The sequence below is a fragment of the Schistocerca gregaria genome, chromosome X (assembly GCF_023897955.1).
Source record: "Schistocerca gregaria isolate iqSchGreg1 chromosome X, iqSchGreg1.2, whole genome shotgun sequence".
NCBI lineage: Eukaryota > Metazoa > Arthropoda > Insecta > Orthoptera > Acrididae > Schistocerca > Schistocerca gregaria.
In genome coordinates, this window is record NC_064931.1 from 793,162,589 (window position 1) to 793,183,629 (window position 21,041).

General features: G+C 38.0%; 1 protein-coding gene across 1 annotated transcript in view; it reads right to left on the reverse strand.

The window, feature by feature from the left end:
- The window catches only part of LOC126299462 (RNA exonuclease 1 homolog), a 196,884-nt gene extending 181,176 nt beyond the window's left edge, over nt 1-15,708 (reverse strand). Inside the window, exon 1 of the mRNA XM_049991383.1 lies at nt 15,038-15,708. Within this exon, the coding sequence (XP_049847340.1) occupies nt 15,038-15,137 (100 nt within the window). The 5' untranslated portion in view covers nt 15,138-15,708. The remainder of the gene's footprint in view (nt 1-15,037) is intronic.
- Between the last annotated feature and the right edge of the window lie 5,333 nt (nt 15,709-21,041).

Below are 21,041 nucleotides of genomic sequence, written 5' to 3' on the forward strand. Positions count from 1 at the left end.
GTAGACACCATTCCCTCATAATTTTTGAGATCCTTGGGAGAGCTATCCATGACAGAACTATTCCAGCTGGTAGGCAAGATATATGAGACAAATGAAATACACTCAGACTTGAATGGTTGGCTGGTTGGGGAAAGATCAGACAGCGAGATCATTGGTTGCATGATCTAAGGTGACAAAAAGTACAGGAGGAATAGTCCAGCATAGTCCAGTCCAGTCAGTGGGAAAGGAAAATGAGCAAACAATAAGGCTAAATAAAGGAATGCCAGGGCAGCAGGAAGAGGAAGGAGCAGGAGGGAGGGAATGGGGGGGGGGGGGGGGTGTGACAGCAGGGGTTGCCCCAAAGGTGCTACGCACGACAGGGTACCAGCTCTGCCGCTAACCCATCCCAATCCCCATACTGTTTTATGATCACAACACTACTTTGACATCATCAAAGGAACAAGATACAAGAAAAGGGGAAACAAAACAGTACAAAGGACCAGAGAAAACATACGGAAAAAAAGAGGGGAAAACCAGGCTAACATGGATGCAAGGCCAAAGGCCTCCCAAACTAATGCCAACATTAAGCTAGGGACACCAATTCCGGAAGGAAATTCAGATACTTAAATCTGAGAGGATAAACCACATTCATGAAGAAAACCAAGGACAGATGTAACCAAGCTAACATTCAAGACAAGAAAGCTGATAGGACATATTTAGTGCAAAGGGCCAAAAGATGGGAACAGTCCAGCAAAATATGGATCACCAAGAGGAGGAACCCCGCAACAATAAAGGGGGATGGGGGAAGGAGGAGGGTGCTCATTATGGAGTACAAACCCATGGGTCAACCTGATATGGCTAATACAAAGATGGCACTGCAAGATAGATTCCCACCAGCAGATGATACAGAGGAAAGAACACCACATGGTAGGACCCCTTGATCACATAAAGTTTATTAGAGAGGATGGTGGCTCCCCAAGCTGAGCTAAAACGAATTTTATGTGAAGCTGCAAATCTGCCACTGGAGGGGTCCCTGAGAATGGAGGCTAGGTTGCTGCCAGGTAAATGGCAGGTGTGAAATGGCAAGTTCATTAACCAGGATACCCATGTGGCCAGGAACACAAAGGAAATCAACCGAATGAGCAGCATGGTCAAGATCAGCGAAAAGGTTATGGATAGCAGAGACCAAGGGATGGCAGGAAAAACACTGGGTGATAGCCCGAAGGCCACTCATTGAGTCCTTACATAACAAAACTTGAGTGAGGGAGAACTGTTTAATACAACAGAGGGCCTGATAGATGGCTATTAGTTCTGCACTAAACATCCCACACGTGGCAAGCAATAGAGACAGTGTTCCCTGCCAATGGAAGACGTGAAGGCATATCCTATATGATAGGTGGATTTAGAGCCATCAGTGTAAGAAGCAAAATCATCTCTAAACTCCCATAAGAGTGGGCAGAACAAACAACGGAACACCATCAGAGCGATGGAGGCTTTTGCACCCCACAAGAAATCCATCTGAGTTCAGGGCTTAGGGACTAACCAAGGAGTGGGGGGAGGGGGGGATGTGGGGAACAGGACAAACAACAAACAAAGAGGGAAGATGTAAATCATGGCATAGAGAAGTGGGGCAGAGCCGAACCAGTAAACCCACTCACGGGCGGGCAGTGGGTGGGCGATGCCGTGAACCCACAAAAAGATCAGAATGGGAGGAGTAAGCACAGAAAGAGCAGACAGCAAAGGCATAGGGAACCAGGAGCTGGGACCACCGAACTTAAAGGGGAAAGGGGAGGGGGGTGAGGATGGGAGCCCACCATTAACCAGAAGACCATCAACAGAGCTAATGCAAAAGGCACCGATAGCCAAACGGATACCACAATCAGATGGCCAAATGGATACCACAATCACGGACCGGGTCCAAGGGAGCAGTGTGGAATGGGAAGCTGAGCCATAAACTTGACAACCGTAGTCCACATGGGACAGAACTAAGGCCTGATAAAGACAGAGAGGAGTCTAATGATCTGTGCCCCAAGAGGTGTAGGCAAGTAAGCAAAGGACACTGAGTTTACAGAAACAATCTTCAGAAGGCAGATTTGGGGCAACCAAGTAAGCTTGTAGTAAAAAAGATGAGCCAAGAAACTGAACTACGGGACCACAGCCAGACGTTGGGTGTCAATATAGAGCTCCAGATCAGGATGGTCTGTAGAACAATGACATGATTTAAGGCGGTAGAACTGAAAACCATGTGAAATTGTCCACACAGAAGCACACCAGATGGCACACTGGAACTGTCCCTACACAGTGGCCACTGAGTGGGAACTAGCTCAGATACAAAAATAGTCCACATATACAGCAGGGGTGACTAATGGTCCAGTGGGGACCATAAGTCCATTAATAGCAATGACAGTAAGGACACTTACTACAGAACACTGTGGAATGCCATTCTCCTTGGCCTGTGAAGAGTTGAGAATGTTGCCACCCTGAACTCTGATTACGGATTGGACAGGGATTGGCGAATAAAAAAATCAGGAGGGGCCCCGAACACCCCAACTCATGGAGTGTAAGCAAGATGTCATGGCACCAAGCATTGTCGTAGGTCTTACAAAGATCAAAGAAAACTGACAAGATGGTGGCCCTGAGTATAGGCCTGTCGAACTGTGGTTTCCAACTGAAGAAGATAATCAATCATGATCAGTCAGAAACCATCCCTCCTGAGAGCTGCACTGGTAAAGAGACAAGAGGTCCCAAGATTCGAGGACCCTATTCAGCCAATGAGCCATTATACATTCACATCACTTGCGGGGTATATCAGTCAGACTGATTAGCCAATAACTACTGAGGGACGACAGACCTTACCAGGCTTGAGGACAGGACCCACAATACTGCAACACCACTGAGAGAGGAATCACCTTGGAGCCGCATATGGTTAAGCCGGCTGGTGTGACCGTGCTGTTCTAGGCGCTTCAGTTTGGAACGGCGTGACCGCTACGGTCGCAGGTTCGAATCCTGCCTCGGGCATGGATGAGTATGATGTCCTTAGGTTAGTTAGGTTTAAGTAGTTCTAAGCTCTAGTGGACTGATGACCTCAGATGTTCAGTCCCCTAGTGCTCAGAGCCCTCTGAACCATTTGAATCGCATATGGTTAAACATCTGGAGGAAATAATATCATCGTGGAGGATTGAGGTACTGAAGCAATTGGTTATGGATGGAATTGGGGCCATGGGCTGAATAACAGGAAGAGGAGAGGGCCAGATGTTCCCATTCAGTAAAAGGTTGATTGTAGGATTCTGCCTGACAAGGGATAAAATGTAAGTGGGAAGCTTCAGCCCGTTGTTTCTGGAGGAGGAAGGCGGTTGGATAAGAGGTTGACGCCAATGCCATCACAAAATGGGTTGCAAGGTGTTCCGTGAGAACCGATGAATGTGACAATTTGTGAGTCATGACGGTGAAATCTGAACTATTTTGAGCTGGTGAACCTTATGTATACTGTGATCATGAAAAGGACTTTGTTTTTGCAAGTCTTTGATGATCATCTAGTTTAGGATATTGCTACCATTCTCATATTGTTCTCAATGTAATTTTGCCACATTTAATAAGGGCATTTTCTGTTTACATTTTAACTGAATATTGTAGGACCACTTCCTATTTATTTGAGATGTCTTTTCTTGAATAAATATTATTGAACATAATTCTCTGTCATCTCCATCTATTACAGATGTCAGAATAAGACCCTTTTTATTAACTTATTCATTTATCTTTATTTTGTATTTCTGCATATTTTATTTTCTGTGTATTTTATTAATTCACAATTCTAACCAGTGCATACACTGTTTGACTGGAGGATCACAGCTACAGGTTATTATATGCAGCTAACTAGCTGCAGAGCATGAAAGCAGATGTGCGTGGCTTGACCCTATGACTACATCGTGCTATTCTTTTTAAACAGAGTCGTGCATAGTCCCAGTACCTAAACTGCAAATAACCACAAGTAGATATGCAACTGGTTTCCTTGTATGGACTGTTGTTTGGAAAGCAACTACACTCAGTGCAGTAATGTTAGGTGCCTTGGAGCCAAATACAATTAAACACTCAGAGGAGATATTATTGTTGTGAAGGATTGGGGTACTGAAACAACTGGTTATGGATGAAATTGGGGGCAGGGGTTGAATTATGGGAAGAGGAGATGGCCAGAAGTTCCCATTCAGTAAAATGTTGATTGTAGGATTCTGCCTGACATGGGGTAAAACATAAGTAGGAAGCTTCACCCGCTGTTTCCAGAGGAGGAAGGCAGTTGGATAAGAGGCTGACGCCAATGCCATCACAAAATGGGTTGCAAGGTGTTCCGTGAGAACCGATGAATCTATACTCTGGCCACCTTTACGGCAAGGCCCAGGATGGAGCACATTGAAGGATGGGGAGCATAGCCCAAACCCATGATGAAGGGACTGAGGAACTCCCAACACACCTGCTTTCTCTGTTTCATTAAGTAACGGGTTTTGGCACAAAGACGTTTAAAGGTAATAAGACAATAGGAGGAAGGGTCCTGCTTAAGGCATTGCAAGGCCAACAGCAATCACAGGTGGTGATGGAAATGGCCATGCTTCATCATGGGACCAGTCGCAAGTGAATGGGGCCCATCAAGTGTGGGTCAGCAATGCCGACAGTGTGAATAATTTTATTTTACATGTCACAGGTGACTTCATCATTACAAAGTGGCAAAGAAGGCACAAACACTATTTGTGTGGTATATAGACGCCAATGAGCACAAGCAATGCTCAGTGGAGAGTGAGGGTCACACATACAGGTGGCAGAATACAAGGGCTCCCTTCACGGATTGGGTGACTACATCCACCGCATAGAGGGCTCACAGTACAGCAGGTAGACATAAGCCCAAAATGCAAAAACCGAAACACCTCATGGGCGGCAGGATGTTCAGCTTCACATCACACATAACCTTGACTACCTCCAGGAAAGTACCCCAGAAAAAAGCGCCAGAATCACTGAGATTGTCCTTACGGCCTTTCTGAACATCCCACCATTCCGGACTGGCCTGGAGTTCCTCATCAGCTTGAAGGACGAGGCCCCTATAAAACTCCCTGAACCATATTCCAAGACTGGTAAGGAGTAAAGGACACATGGAGGTTGCCAGGATGATCACGGACACCATGGGTAGCAAACTGAGCATCTCAAGAAGTTTTGATTAACAGTGGACCCGACTTAAGTCAACTTAACTAAACTTGTCTTCAATAGTACCCACAAAAAATAACAGTTGTCCCTGTCAGTCCTGGTACAGATCAGGTAGCACGAAAGGGTTTCATACCAAGCCAGCAAGCCTGGCCCTCCTCCCAGAATGTTGCTAGGGAAGGGAAGGTCGCAGGGTTAAAAGAAACAGCATTAAAAGATCCATTTCCAGCTAAAGGGACTGTCGCAGAGGACTGGCCATCTTGAATCTGAATGCATTTCACATCCAAAGTGTCTGCCTTGATACTCCCTACCCCCAACTGGGGCTCTCCACAGCCAGCCACAGTGAGGGCCGTGTGGCATGGCGGCCATTACGAAGAGTCCCAATGCTCCAGAATGAAAAGCAGCCACCCCTAGGCATACTTTAGAAGGTACCAGCTTGGGTATGAGAAGTGTGATCCATGTATTTCCAAGGAACTCAACCAAAAGGGTGGCATAATGACCCCACCAAACTTCTTTCCCAGTTGGATTATGCTATGGAGAGAAAATTTGCAAAGGGAGGTCAAACCCCAAAGGGAATGTGAAAACGAAAAAGCAAGAGGAACCAAAACTGCAAGAAATCCAGATACCAGGAGAATAGCCAGGATGACGAAAGCAAGGCCACGGAGAGAGGTTAAGGACGGGACAGTGGGGAAGGAGTGAGGAAAGTGAGGGATGGAGGGACACGGGGAAGGGAATGAAACCCTGGAAGCAAGAAAGAGTCGTGAGCCCCTCAGGGGAGATTTCACAAAGAATATAATAATTCCCACTCCACAGAAAACAAGTAATGACAACTGCGAATATTACTTAACTATAAGTTTAAAAAGTCATGGCTACAAAATATTAACATTTACAGAAGAATGGAAAAAGTACTAGAAGCCTACCTTGGGATGTATCAGTTTGGGTTCTGGAGATGTGTAGGAACACACAAGGCAATATTTACCCTAAGACTTACCTTAAAAGGTAGGGCCAACCTATATTTATAGCATTTGTAGCCTATTTTACTACATGACACAATGTATAATACATTGACATATTTTATACCACTTCGTGATGTTCAAAGTGCATTTTCATATATCATGATGAAGCTGTTAGTGGATTAATCACATCTGAAGATATCAATAAATTTCCAACATAGGTAATGCGAACATTGTACTTAAGTGATCCCGATGAAACAAATTATTAGACAAAAATTTTGAGTAAATTTTAGACAGTGTAGAGTGGTACACACTCCTTGATATTCTGAATGTAGCAGGGATAACAACTTTTACAGAAACCACACTGCAGTTATACAAGTCAAAGGACATGTAATGGAAGCAGTAGTTGAGAAGGGAGTCAGACAGGGTTGTAGCTTATCCTCAATGTTGTTTAAATCTGTACACTGAACAAACTATAAAGAAACTCAAGGAGAATATTGGAAAGGGAATTAAAGTTCAAGGAGAAGTTAAATCTTTGATGTTTGCTGATGCATGTGCAAACACGAAGAGAACAGAACACTGAAAATATTTATTTGTGTCTATATTACTATTTACAATGTACATCGTCATAACCAAATAATCTGCAGTGCAGTCTAAGATATGTGTTACGTTGAAAGGTGACAATTTGGAAGCCAAGAAATGTGAATCCAAAGTCTTAGTTGTGGTTAAGTACTGAATTACAATATCACCAGAGGCCTAGTTTAAGTTGAAAGATGACAGTTGAGCTGTGATATGACGAAGTGGTATTAAAGGTGCAGTTAACCCTTTGGAAGACAAGTTGAATGAAATAGAAAGTGCAATGAAAGGAGATTATATGACGAATAGTCAAAGGTACTAACATTCAAAGGTGTCCCCACTGAACCAACTACAAATATAATGAAATTTTCTGTGACTGTTCTATATGGTATTTGATGGTTAGATAGCACATTTCAGTCCATTATCTTCAGTGGTTGAATTTTTAGGGGCTTTTAAAGACAGGCTACCCATCCTCACATCACATACGAATGTCCAAATGTGGCAAGTTTGCTACGCTTTTTTACAAGTTCTAGCATACATTTGGTCATTTGCTTTAATATACACAGACAAATGTCTATGATGAATCCCACCATGGCAAAAACTAGGGATTTAGCCACACCTAAATATAGATACAATCCTCTGAAGTGGCTAAAAAATTCGTTGCACCATTCTGAGAGCCATGGTTTGACTGAACACTATCACTTTTCATGTGCATCAATCACACCAAAACATCAGAGGGTTATTCCTACCTATGATGTCTATATAGCGATCAAATTTAATTAACATTGGATGCCTAGATGAAAAGATATGCATCTGCAAAGTTGGCCAAAATTTTCTACATGCATATTTTATGGTATTTTTGGGGGATAATACTCCAACTATGTCTTGTTCAATCCTCCTTTTCTTGCAACAGCTGGAAAGAGCAAGCTTTAAGATTTCAAATCTGTATTGTTCAATTTCTGGATTTTGTGTATTGACAATTAAGGATACTTATCAAAAGTAAGGGAAATGGGTTATCGATACACACAAAAAATTCATATAATTTGAAGTTGTAAAACAAAAAATGTGTAACTGTTAAAATTTGACTGTGGCTTGAGGAATGTAACTATGCTGCTAAGAAGTGTTTTTGCATTATTTTGCTGCACATAATATAAATATAATAAAACTTCAGTAAATGCTCTTAAGATCATAAAATCTAGAAGAGCATACTGGAATGCTATGTTGCTTTAGAACTTTTAACCCTACAATGCACAGTGATACATATATGAATTGTCACTCAGTTTCCAGCAACACTTTTTAAGGCTCTATCTTAGCAGCAGCAATACATGGCTGATATCTGCACTTTCAATCATTGTTTTCATTATTGGCAGTGTCAGTCTTCTGTGGAGTGTAATCTTTGGTGTTGACTTTGTGCAATCTTGGTGTTACACAAGGAGTGAGTGAATAATCAATAATCATTGTTGTAGCTGAAGGTAAGCACCAAAACAGTCTGTTTTGATAGGGTAATTTGTATATTTTATATACAAACAAGTGTGAATCTGCTATTCTTCAAACCAGGATATTCATGAGCTTTCAAACTTGCTTTTTATATGTTAATAATCTAGTGTTTCAAAGGCCCAATAGACCCTTGGACTCTGCTACTTTGGTGGGTCAAATGCAGTTGATTGTCATTAGTAATCACCATTCTATTATGGCAAGTCAACTACAAGCATTTAAGGAACTGTCACTACAGAACAAGGAGCTTTTCCAGTGGACAAGGAGCTTTTACAATGCAGGTCTGGACTGTCTTTTACTGAAAATGCCCAAATTTGTTAGTACTAAAATGCCTTGTTGACGACAAAATTTCAATTCCTGCAGAAGACTTGCTGCAGCCCATCTGGTAAAGACAAACACCTAATCAAGAAGGCTTTAAAATCAGTAACCATTGCAATGTCTGCCAGGTTGAAGTTACTGACTAATGAAAATTTTAAACCTGGTCAGAAAATTTCTACTGTATGTAGACATGAAGTGGCCCAAAAGAATCATCCCACCAGGATAAGTAAGAGTCACTATCCAATAAAAGACATGGATGTTGTCGATGCTTGCTTTACTGCTAATACTTCATTATGATCACTTGGAGAGTCACCACTGAAGCTTCAACAGATCGGTAAAAGGGGTTCAATGGGATACATAAAGCACAAAATTCTGAAAGCCCAAGGCAGCTTTACTAAGATAATTGCCACAGCTGCTGGGTGAGTCAAGTTGATATCACTCAAATGCAAACAGATGAGTGCCAAAAATGTCAAGATCTCACTTGAAGATCCTAATCTTTAGCATCAGGCTTCAAGAAACTGCAGTATAGTTCACACTGTGATCCTGGCCCAAAATAGCTGGACTATTGAAAAAAAGACTGAAGAATTTGCTGTTTCAACTAAAATGGTGAAGACGGCTAGGAAACTAAAGATGGACGGTGGGATTTTGGTAACACCTGCAGATCGAAAAGGTAAAAAGCTGAATGCTGAAGTAAAACATAATGTCCTCACTCCTTTTTTAAGATGATGATTTTTCTCCTTTATGTCCACACAAAAATGATTGTGCTCCAGTAAATGAGGAAAAGATTCATAATCAGAAATGCCTGCTCCTTTGTAACCTGAAAGAAATGTTCATTGCTTATATTAAGCAATATGGAAATCAACTGAGCTGCTCAAAATTTTGTTAGCTCAGGCCGAAATGGTGTACTACAGTTGGCATTTATGTATCACATTCAGTATTCGTATGTGCAATTCATCAAAATGTCTAATTAATATTGGCTTCAGCAACATCCATCCAAGATAACTGCAAGGATTTGATGAAAAAAAAAAAAAAAAAAAAAAACTATACAGTTTTAAATCAAAAGATTGTATGCTGCAATGTTATGAGAAACATACAGGAAAAATGCAACTAGAGGCGTTTCCTGAAGATGCTTTGAAAGACTGTGATACTGATGAAACAATGGAATACAAGCAATGGATCTATGCTGACACACACACATTAGAGACACGTCAGAACTGTTGAAGATTTCATGGAGGCACTGATTTTTAAAATCACCTGTTTAAGAAGCCATCGCTTTGTGTCAAAACACCAGAGTTTATACTTACAGCAGCTAAAAAGAAACCTTGCAGAAAACCGAATTAATTATGTTGATGGATTTTGCTGAAAATTATTCATTTTTGTGCAAGGATTTCACTGGGAGAACAGTCAGGTCACAATACATATATCGGTGGCAAAAATGTCAGAGTATTAGCATTTGTATGATTAGTGACTGTGTCCATACCTTTCATATAAAGTGAAAAGCATATTTAAAGACAAAGATTGAAAACATTAAGAACATTTATTACTTTAGTGATGGTTCAGATGCTCAATAGAAAAATTTCAAAAATTTCGTCAATTTATGCCTGCACAAAATGGATTTTGGCATCACTGCCAAATGAAATTTTTTTGGAACAAGCTGCAGTAAATCACCTTGTGACAGCATTGGGGAAACTGCAAAAAGACTAGCAGCCCTTATTCATCTGCACAGGCCCTTAGATAATCAAATATTGACTCCATATGATTTGTTCAAATTCTGTGATGATAGTATTCCAGGCATAAGGTTTTTTTTATGTACCACAAGATAAAATTGAAAAAATTCAGCCTGGTCAAGAAGCAAGGTTCGCCATGGGACATACAATATCTGGAACAAGAGAAAATAAGCAATTTAAGTCGATTAATTGTTAACAGCTGACAGTAAGCAGAGTTTCCAATGATGCTACAGCAATCACAGTTAATGCCTTCGGAGCAGATGAAGAAATTCCAACAATCTCAATTGCAAGTTTACAATCAGGAAAGTATGTTGCATGTACATATGACAGTTTTTGGTGAGTTAGAAACATGTGTAAAGTATCACATGAACAACAAGATGTCCTCATAAGCTATATCCACCCACACAGTTCTGCTCATTCCTCCCACTGGACAACTGCTAAAGGCACCTGCTGAGTTCCTGAGTAACTTATTTTCATGACTTTAGAAGACCATCAGCAGCATCAGGAAGACAATGCAGTTATCCACGACCTGTCCTTGACAGAATTATAGAACTGTTTAACCAAAAATGGAACAGACCTGAATTTTTGTTTCGCAAATTTGTTGTGCTGAGTATTATACTTGTTTTTATGGCATGTATTAAATTAATATCTTAAACTGATTTATACACTTGAATAAGAAATCAATGTTTTAAACTGATTTATATACTAAAAAAATAATTATGGGATTTAATGAGCAAAATATTTCACTTTTCAATCTTCTCAAAATGCTAAAATAATAACTTTTGAAACATATCCTTCCTCATCAAAATGCAAGATCCAGAAATTAAACAGTATAGTTATGAAACCTTAAAGCATGATCTTTCCAGCTGTGGCAAAAAAAGGATTGAACAAGACGTAGTTAGGATATTGTCCCCCAAAAATACCATAAAATTTGCATGTAGAATATTTTGGCCAACTTCACAGATGCATATCTTTTCATCTAGACATCCAATGATAATTAAATTTGATCCATATACAGACATCATAGATAGGAATAACCCTCTGAAGTTTTGGTGTGATTTATGCACATAAAAGTGGCAGTGGTCAGTCAAACCATGGCTCTCAGAATGGTGCAACGGATTTTTTAGCCACTTCAGAGGTTTGTATCTATATTTAGGCGTGCCTAAATCCCTAATTTTGCCATGGTGTGAATGTGGATAATAAACAGCTCAGAAAAAAAGATATTGGGACCTTTCCAAATGTCGTGCTCCATCAGAATGCTGAAGGTTACATGGGTACATCAGATAACTAATGACTGAATCACTACTTAAAATGCCTATGAATTAAAGCAGCAGAGTTGGAGAAATGATTTGTTTTTCACAAAACAGGCAGGCAACAAGGGGAGGACAGTAAATGAATCAAGATATAATTTCAGACTAATTAAATATATTTTATGATGATGCAGAGTAAACACTTTTTCCGCACAAGTTATGCAAAACTTACATTGCTAAAACAGCAATTATCTATTTTGGATCAACTGAAACTGCCAATACCGAATTTCATCTTTCTTCCACAACACAGTAATAATGTGGGACCATATATGCCCAAACAGAAAAAGAACGAAATACTGACAATATTTCTCTTGTGTCTATGGAAGTTTTTGGGATGTAGATATTGGTGATAGACTCATCTGCAGCACAGTCCAAGTCTAAGGTATGTTGAATATGACAGTTTGGTCTGCATTGGCAATACAGTATGTATGGTTGATCCTGTATTTTGTTTCAAATCCTCAAGATCACCTTCACCATTTTTCAGGGTAAAATATAAATGGATATGATGGACACTAGGCTTTTCTGAGTGTCAATTGCATGAGAAACACAAAGTTTTATGTGCAATTATCCGTAATACAAATCTTTGTGGAGTTGATGCCTACATTAACATGGCATATAAATACCATTATCCACATAGAGTTTAACTCCATAACAAAATGCCTTGGTCTTGGAGCTATAAAGTTACAGGGACTTGAGATTAAGGGTGTTGCCCCTGAAACCTTTAGTGTGATGACAGACTAGTCTGTACCTTCCCTAACATCTAGTTTAGACTGTGTAAATGTACTTGCAAATTAGTAAAGGAACTGAAAGCTCCATATTTAACACTTTTTATTATAAATAACTAGATGTTTATCGTAAATTCAGAAAAGTTTTAATACATAATAGACAAATCAATGAATATTTTGATTGTATTATGTAAATATATAATACATCAATTATGACGTGTGGGAGGGGGGGGGGGCAGCAAAGTGACTGTCATTTCTTAGTAGATCCAAACTAACAAGTAATGAATGTCGATAACTTTAAAAATCCTTGATGGAGTACAAACATTTATCAATTAACAGTTGCTTTAATTTTGTCTTAATATGTTTCCTTTAAACAATTTTATATTATTTGGCAATCTGTTATAAAAATGTCTTCCAGCAGGAAATGGACTCTTTCATTACTAAATTTTGTGTGTTTATGCTCTCTTTTTTCTTGTATTATAATTACAGATTTCACTATGCTCCATATTTTCTTTTGGAAACAGTACAGTACTGAGAACATACAATGAATACACTGTTAGTATGTTATACTTAACAAAATATTCTCTACAGGACTTATGCTTACTAATATTACCTATCATCCTAATTGCTCCCTTCTGAGCTCTAAAAGCCCTATCAATATATACCATTAGTGCCCCATCCCCAATCTCGATACCATATAGCAGGTGAGTGTATAATTCCAAAATAGATTTGTCTTAAAACAGGTTGCAGTATTGTGGTAGAAAGGCGTTTTAGCCAGTACGTGTCACAGGAGATTTTTTTTTACACACAGCTGATGTGCTCCTTCCATGTAAGATGTTCATCTACGATAATACCAAGGAATTTACATTTATCAATTGTTTCAACTAATAGCTCTGGTTCTGTATTCACTTGCGTTGATTTATAATTTAGCAGAAACTCCACCAGAATTGTCTTGTCCTTATTTAGTGCCAATTTGTTTTTGGCGAGATATTCTGTTTGGGGCTAATGCTCTCTGCATTATTTTGCACTGCTAACTGTTTTGTGGAGCCCCAACTTATGAAGGAGGTCTCATCATCATAGTTTACTAGGTTCGAATTTTGTGGAATTATTATATTACTGATGTACACAATAAATGAAAAAGGTTGGATGATGCTTCCCTGAGGAACTACAAAGTTAAGAATTTTGTAAGACAATTTTATTGTTTGTGTATGTCTCCCAGGTGTATAATACAGCTTTGCACATTGTCTCCTGTCAGCAAGGTAGCATCTTAACAAATCTAATGCTGCTATTCTGACTCCAGAAGTTTCTAATTTATGTAGTAGAACAGAATGATTTACAGAGTCAAAAGCCTCGGATAGGTCTTAAATGGTGCCAATAACTTTGTTTCCATTATTAAGTTTATTCAATATCACTTTCAAAAATGTAGCTACAGCTGTTATTGTAGACTGGCCCTTTCTGAAATCATGCTGACAGTTTTTAAATAGATAGTACTTACAAAAAAATGATTCAAGTTGATCAAGAAGTAGCTTTTCCAACAGCTTACTAAGTACTGATGTCAATGAAATAGGCCTATAATTTTGTATATCTGTAGTTACTCCTTTTTTATGCACTGGTCTTATTTAAGTGACTTAACAAGTAAAGAAAAGGCCCCTGACTGAAAGAGCTGTTTATTAAATGTTGTAGTGACTTCATTAATTCATTCCTTCAGAAATTTTGCTGAGATGTCAAATACAGCTTTTAAGTTGGACAGTTTTGTTTAGTTTAATATTTGTACATTCTGTGGATCATAATTGCGCCCTATCACTATGGTGTGGAACAAGTCAGTTTTATACTGGTAACTCTGGCAGCATCCTACAAATCAATGTAAAATTTAGAAAAGTATGATTACACAACAGATACTTAAGTACCTGAGGCATGGAAGGGGGGGCAGTGTGTACAGAAAGATCTGGAATTATTTCTGATTGTAAAAGAACTAATGCTGAGTGAAATAAAAGACTACAGAATGCAGAGAAGTGTAGCCACACGCGAGTTGTTATCTTCGCTCTACAACTAAATATATGAATAATTACTCGGATATTTTATTCCAAAATAAAATAAAGAGAAGGGAGGGGCAATTATAAAAACAAAATAACTAACTTCTGAAGCTGTATAAATATTGAAATGCAACCTTTAGTAAGAGAACAAAAACATACCATTTAAGAATAATTATGCCGGTAAGATATCCGTACAACAGTGGCTTCCTAACCACGGTTCTGAGCAGACTGAATGAAAGGTTTAAGCTGCAGACGGGAGTGCACAAGTTGTCGCAACAAAACGCAACAGCCGCGAGACGAAGTAAAAAGCACGCACATACTATGACAACATTCCTGCCGTGTAATTGTCTCGGCCGGATGCAAATGATAACATAAAAGTGAGATTTAACGCACGTGCAACCTCTGTCACCTTTGAAATGGGATCAAACTATATCAACAATTGTTAGAACAAGTCGCGGTACCAACAACAAATCAGACAGTGGGACAACGCGCACAGATATTCATCTATATTGGCAGAATTAAAGAAGGCAGGAATAAGTTACGTTTTACACGCGTCACATCCGATATTACAGTAGCGGTATTCGATATACAGGGTGTGAAATGGTGACTAGCTATTGCTGTCATTTTTTACCCTTCCCATACAGCAGAAGCAGTGTGAGTCATGCAGCAAAATAACTAGCACTTTGGATTCTAAGAGTTTGCAAGAACTTTGTTAAAATGCATGTAACCCGGGCTTACCTTTCTTTACATGCTTGAAATGACAGTACGGCCTCTCGCAAAGACCGCTATCGTAAAAGGGACAACTAATCCCTTTAAAACAACCAGTGCAAGGTAACATTATGAGTGTATGGAATTTAACGTGACATGTCACGAAAATAAACTTAAAATCAACATCCTATTACACCACCACTCTTCTCCGTCAACAACAACACATGATACCAAACAAACCTAACTTCTGTGACATCCTGTATAAAGATGCTACGTTCGTACGATATTGTCAAACGACCTTAACCATAGCGTATATTATTCTATGACTTTAACCAAGGTGGTATGATAAAATACGTCCATGACTTTAACCATAGAGTGAGAATATCGGCATTTCTACTCTATGACTTTAACTGAAGATCTTCCTCGAAAATGGAAACATTCTGTGGATTCTATGAATACCATATCTTTTGTTCGCTGACTAAATGGAAACGTTTCTACAACGTTCACTTCTACATCATTATTCTCAATGGATTATCTGCCTTTTACGGAAATAGTTAAACGATTTAACGGATTAAACTGCTAAAATTAATGTATCGCCTTTTTCGTCAACAGAACGAGTGTCCAAAGCGACATGGTCCCACTTTCGTTAAGAAAATGACACTGTAAATATGCATTGAACTTTACTGCAAGCTTTACTGAATGCTTTAGTGAAGCATTTGATCGGGATTTCTATGATCGATTCCTATTGAAATTTTATTTCAGTGGTGTTTAAGGCCGATTAATCAAGATGGAGTCTTGTTCAGTTGTGTATAGTGATCAAACGAGCATGAGTTTTAAATTCTGCCGAAAAAATTATTTTTCGGAATTGTAATAGTGAAATAGTGGAACTGAAAGAACGCTACAAGTTTATATTTCATTTAGTTACTCATTTATTCATCCATCTCCAACCATTCGCATGCAATCGATGTCGTCATGAGTAATGCGATAGTTTTTATTGAGTACGATTGACAAGTTTAGAAATGTAACTATATTATCACACATAACTTAAGTACATGCTGTAAAAGAACATACCTAATAAAACAATACAGTTCATACATAAAGATTTATTCACATGATTAGCAGTTAAATATGGAACTAAATATTGTTGAGTTTCTTACTAAGTTTTACATAATTAAAGAACAGATACCATACACAAAAAATTTCTCTGTGCAGTTAATAATAAAATATGATCTGAATATTATTTAGTACATGCATATAAGTTATATATGTAGAACAAGATACCAGAAGAGACAAAAAAGCATAGGAAAAGTTACTAACAAACAGTATTATGAGTTGTTTAGTAAATCAAGTCTACTTTTGAAGAGCTTTCACATTCCTTAAGAGTGTAAAAAGCGTTGTCTTCTATTCATTTTTGAGTCTTACTTTAAAACATATTAAGAGAGATACACTATGCGCCTGCACAGATTATGTGTTGAAAAACCTTATTCCAATACATTAGTAACTCTTGTGTTTTCTTAAGCAGAGTTTTTGGTATGGCTATCTTTAATGTTTGGTGAGTGTTATGATTATTAATAGACTTCCTAAGGTTGTAACTATTAAAGTTTTCCTTTGTGTACAAAAGGCAGCAGTACATAAAAAGAGTGGGACTGTCATTATCTGTAGTTCTTTGAAATAAGACCAACATTATTTGTTTTTTCTTTTTTTGGTAATCCCAGAAATGCTCTTGATGGCTTTCTTTCCCAAATAAAAAACTTCCTGGTCTCTGGAGAATTAGCCCATAGAAGAATAGGGACATTCCATGTCAAGACCACCAGGGGTCCCTACTCGACCATCTACAAATCTAATGAAATTTGGTATAATGGTTCCATATGTTCTTAAATGGTTATATACAAAATTTCAGTTCAGTATTTTCATTGGTAGAAATTTAAGAGGCTTTTCAAGAGAGGCTACTAATCTCTGCAACAAATACAAAAGTGCAAATTTGGTAAGTTTGCTAAGCTTTTTAAAAAGTTTTATCAACCATTTGGTCATTTGCTTTAATAAAGATAGACAACGTTTTATGCTGAAGCACACTGTGACAAAAACATTGGATTTAACCACACCTACATATAAATACAAGCCTCTGGGGATGCTAAAAAAATTGTCTCGCCATTCTGAGGGCCAAGGTTTGATCAGCGACAACCACTTTTCATATAAGCCAATAACACCAAAACTTGCTACCAATGATATCTCTCTAAGGATCAAATTTAATTAACACTGGATGCCTAGATGAAAAGATATGTATCTGTGAAGTTAGCCAAAACTTTCTATGTGCAAATTTTAAGGTATATTAGGGGGGCAATATCTCAAGTGCGTCTTGTTCAATTATTTTTTTCTTGTCACAGCTGGAAAGCTTTAAGGTTTCAAAGTTATATAGTTTAATTTCTTGATCTTGCTTTTTGATGAGTAAGAATACTGTCTCAAAAGTCATTATTTTAGCATTTCGAGAAGATTGAAAAGTGAAATATTTTGTTCATTAAGTCCCACAATTTATTTTTTAATTCAAGTATATAAATCAGTTTAAGATAGTAATTTAATACATGCCATAAAAACAAGTATAATACTCAACACATCAAATCTGCAAAATCAAAACTTCTCATCAGTTCCTTTTTTCGTTAAACAGTTCTATAATTCTGTCAGGAACAGGTCGTAGATAAGTGTATTGTTTTCCTGGTGATGTTGCTGATGGTCTTCTAAAGTCATGAAAATATGTTACTCAGGAACTCATCAGGTGTTTTTAGCAGTTGTCCAGTGGAAGGAATGAGCACAACTATGTCAGTGGATAAAGCTGATGAGGACATCTTGTTGTTCATAGGAAACTTCACACACGTTTCCAACCAACCAAAAATTCTCATAGAAACATGCAACATACTTTCCTGATTGTAAACTTGCAATTGACATTGTCGAGATTTCTTCGTCTGCTTCGACGGCATTAACTGTGAATTCTGTAGCATCAATGGAAACTCTGCTTACTGTCAGCTGTTAACAATTAATTGACTTAAATTGCTAATTTTTCTCTTGTCCAGATATTGTATGTTCCATGGCGAACCTTGCTTCTTGATCAGGCTGATTTTTTTCAATTTCTTCTTGTGGTACATAAAAATATCTTATATTTTGAAAACTATTGTCACAGAATTTGAACAAATCATATGGAGTCAATATCTGGTTATCTAAGGACCTGTGCAGACGAACGAGAGCTGCTAGTCTTTTTGCTGTTTCTCCAATGCTGTCACAAGGCGATTTACTGTAGCTTGTTCCAAAAAATTCCATTTGTCAGTGACGTCAAAATCCTTTTTGTTCAGACATAAATTGACGAAATATTTGAAATTCTTCCATTGAGCATCTGAACCATCACTAAAGTAATAAATGTTCTTAATGTTTTCAGTCTTTGTCTTTAAAATGCTATTAACTTTATATGAAAGGCGTGGACACCAATGGTATAATGATCTGGACTGTCACTGATCATACAAATGCTAATACTCTGACATTCTTTCCCACCAAAATAGACAGCATATGGATATAATGTGGCCTGACTATCCTCCTAATGTAACAACAAGTGAATAATTTTCAGCAAAATCCATTAATATAACTAATTCGTTTTCTGTAATATTTCTTTTTTATCAGTTTAAGGTAAAACTTGTGATTTGTCACAAAGTGATCTCTTCTAAAACGGGTAATTTTTCAAAGTCAGTGCCTTCATGAAATCTTCAACAGTTTTGTGATATGTCTCCAATGTATTTACCCAATGCTTGTATTACTTTGTTTCTTCAGGGTCATAGTCTTTAAAAGTATCTTCAAGAAATGGCTCTAGTTTATTTTTCGTGGACATTCCCACATTGTTGCAGAATACTATCTCTTAATTCCATACTGCATACGAATTTTGACTCAAAACCTTGTAGTCATCTTGGATGGATGTTTATGAAGCCAACATTAATTAGACATTTTGATGAATTGTCATACACATACTGAATGTGATTCAGAAGCACCATGCGTATTACACCATTCTGGCCTGAGCTCGCAAAAGTTTGAGAAGCTCAGTTGATTTCCATGTCGCTTACAATCAGCAATGAACATATCTTTCAAGTTACAAAGGTGCATATGTTTTTGCTTGTGAACCTTTTTCCCATTTACTCTTATTGTAACACAATGCTTTTAGCCTGGGCATAAATGAGAAAACTCATCACCTACAAGAAAGAAAGAGGATCTTTTTTTACTTCATCATTGAGCTTTTTCAATTTTTGGTTTGCAGGTGTTGCCTAAAACCCATCTTCCATCTTTAGTTTCCTTCACTTCTTCACAATTTTTGTCGAAACACCAATTTTTTTTTTAGTCCAGCTATTTGGGGCCAGGGTCAAAATGTGAACTTTACTTCTATTTCCTGAAGCTTGAAGCTTAGGTTCTTCAAGTAAGATATCTTTACATTTTTGGCACTCTTCCGTTTGTATTTGAGCAATACCCACTTGGCTCACACCAGCAGCTGTGATAATTATCTTAGTAATACTGCCTTGGGCTTTCAGGACTTTGTGTTTTATGTATCTCTTTGAATCGCTTTTGCTGATCCGTTGAAGCTTCAATGGTGACTCTCCAAGTGATCATAATGAAGTATTAGCAGTAAAGCAAGCATCAACAACATCCATGTCTTTTCTGGATGGTGACTCTTGCTTATCCTGGTGGGATGGTTATTTTGGGCCACTTCATGTCTACATTCAGCTCAAATTTTCCGACCAGGTTTTAAATCTTCATTAATCAGTAACTTCAACCTGGCAGACATTTCAATGGTTACTGATTTCAAAGCCTTCTTGGTAAGGTGTTTTTCTTTACCAGATGGGCTGCAGCAAGTATTCTGCGGGAATTGAAATTTTGTCATCAAAAGGCATTTTGGTACAAGAAATTTGGGCACCTTCAGTAAAATCTAGCCCAGATTTACATTGTAAAAGTTCCTTCTCCACTGGTGACATTTCTTTAAATGATTGTAGTTGACTTTTGCCATAATAGAATGGCGATGACTAATGACAATCAGCTGCATTTGATCCACAAAAGAGCAGGGTGCAAGGGTCTATTTTGTTCATTTGAGCACTAGATTACTAACGGATAACAAGGAAGTCTGAAGGCTCATCAATGTCCTGGTTTGAAGCATAGGCAGATTCACACTTGTTTGTATATAAAATATACAAATTACCGTATCAAAACATATTGTTTTTGTGCTTACCTTCAGCTGATTATTGATTATTCACTCACTCATTACCCATCCACAAAAATTGTACAATGTCAACAACAAAGATTACACTACTCAGAAGTCTGTCAATGCAGAAATGAAAGCAACAACTGGACGTGCAGATTCAGCAATGTAGCACTGCTGGAAGGATAGAGCCTTAAGAAACTATTGCTGCTGTATAATGCCGAAGCAAACCGAGTGGCAATTCATACATGTATCACTATGCATTGTAAGATTAAAAGTTCTAATGCAACATAGCATTTCAGTATGATCTTCTAGATTTTATAATCTTTAAAGTATTTTGTAATGTTTTTTATGTGTATATTCTGTACAGCAAAATAATATGATAACATTTCTTAACAGCATAGTTACATCCCCTAAACCACAGGAAAATCTTATATTATTAAAAGACACTACAGTTACACTTTTTTGTTTTACAACTTCAAATTATATTAATTTTTTGTGTCTATCGATAATCCATTTTCCCTACTTTTGATAGGTATTCTTATTCATTAATATGCAAGATCCAAAAATTAAACAATATAATTTTGAAAGCTTAAAGCATGCTCTTTCCAGCTGTGGCAAGAAAAAAAGGGTGAACAAGATACAACTGAGCTACTGTCCTCAAAATACCCTAAAATTTACACATACAAAGTTTTGCCCAACTTCACACATGCATATCTTTTCATCTAGGCATCCAATTTTAATTCAATTTGATACATATATAGACATCATAGGTAGGATTAACCCTCTGAAGTTTGTGTGTGATTGGTTCATGTG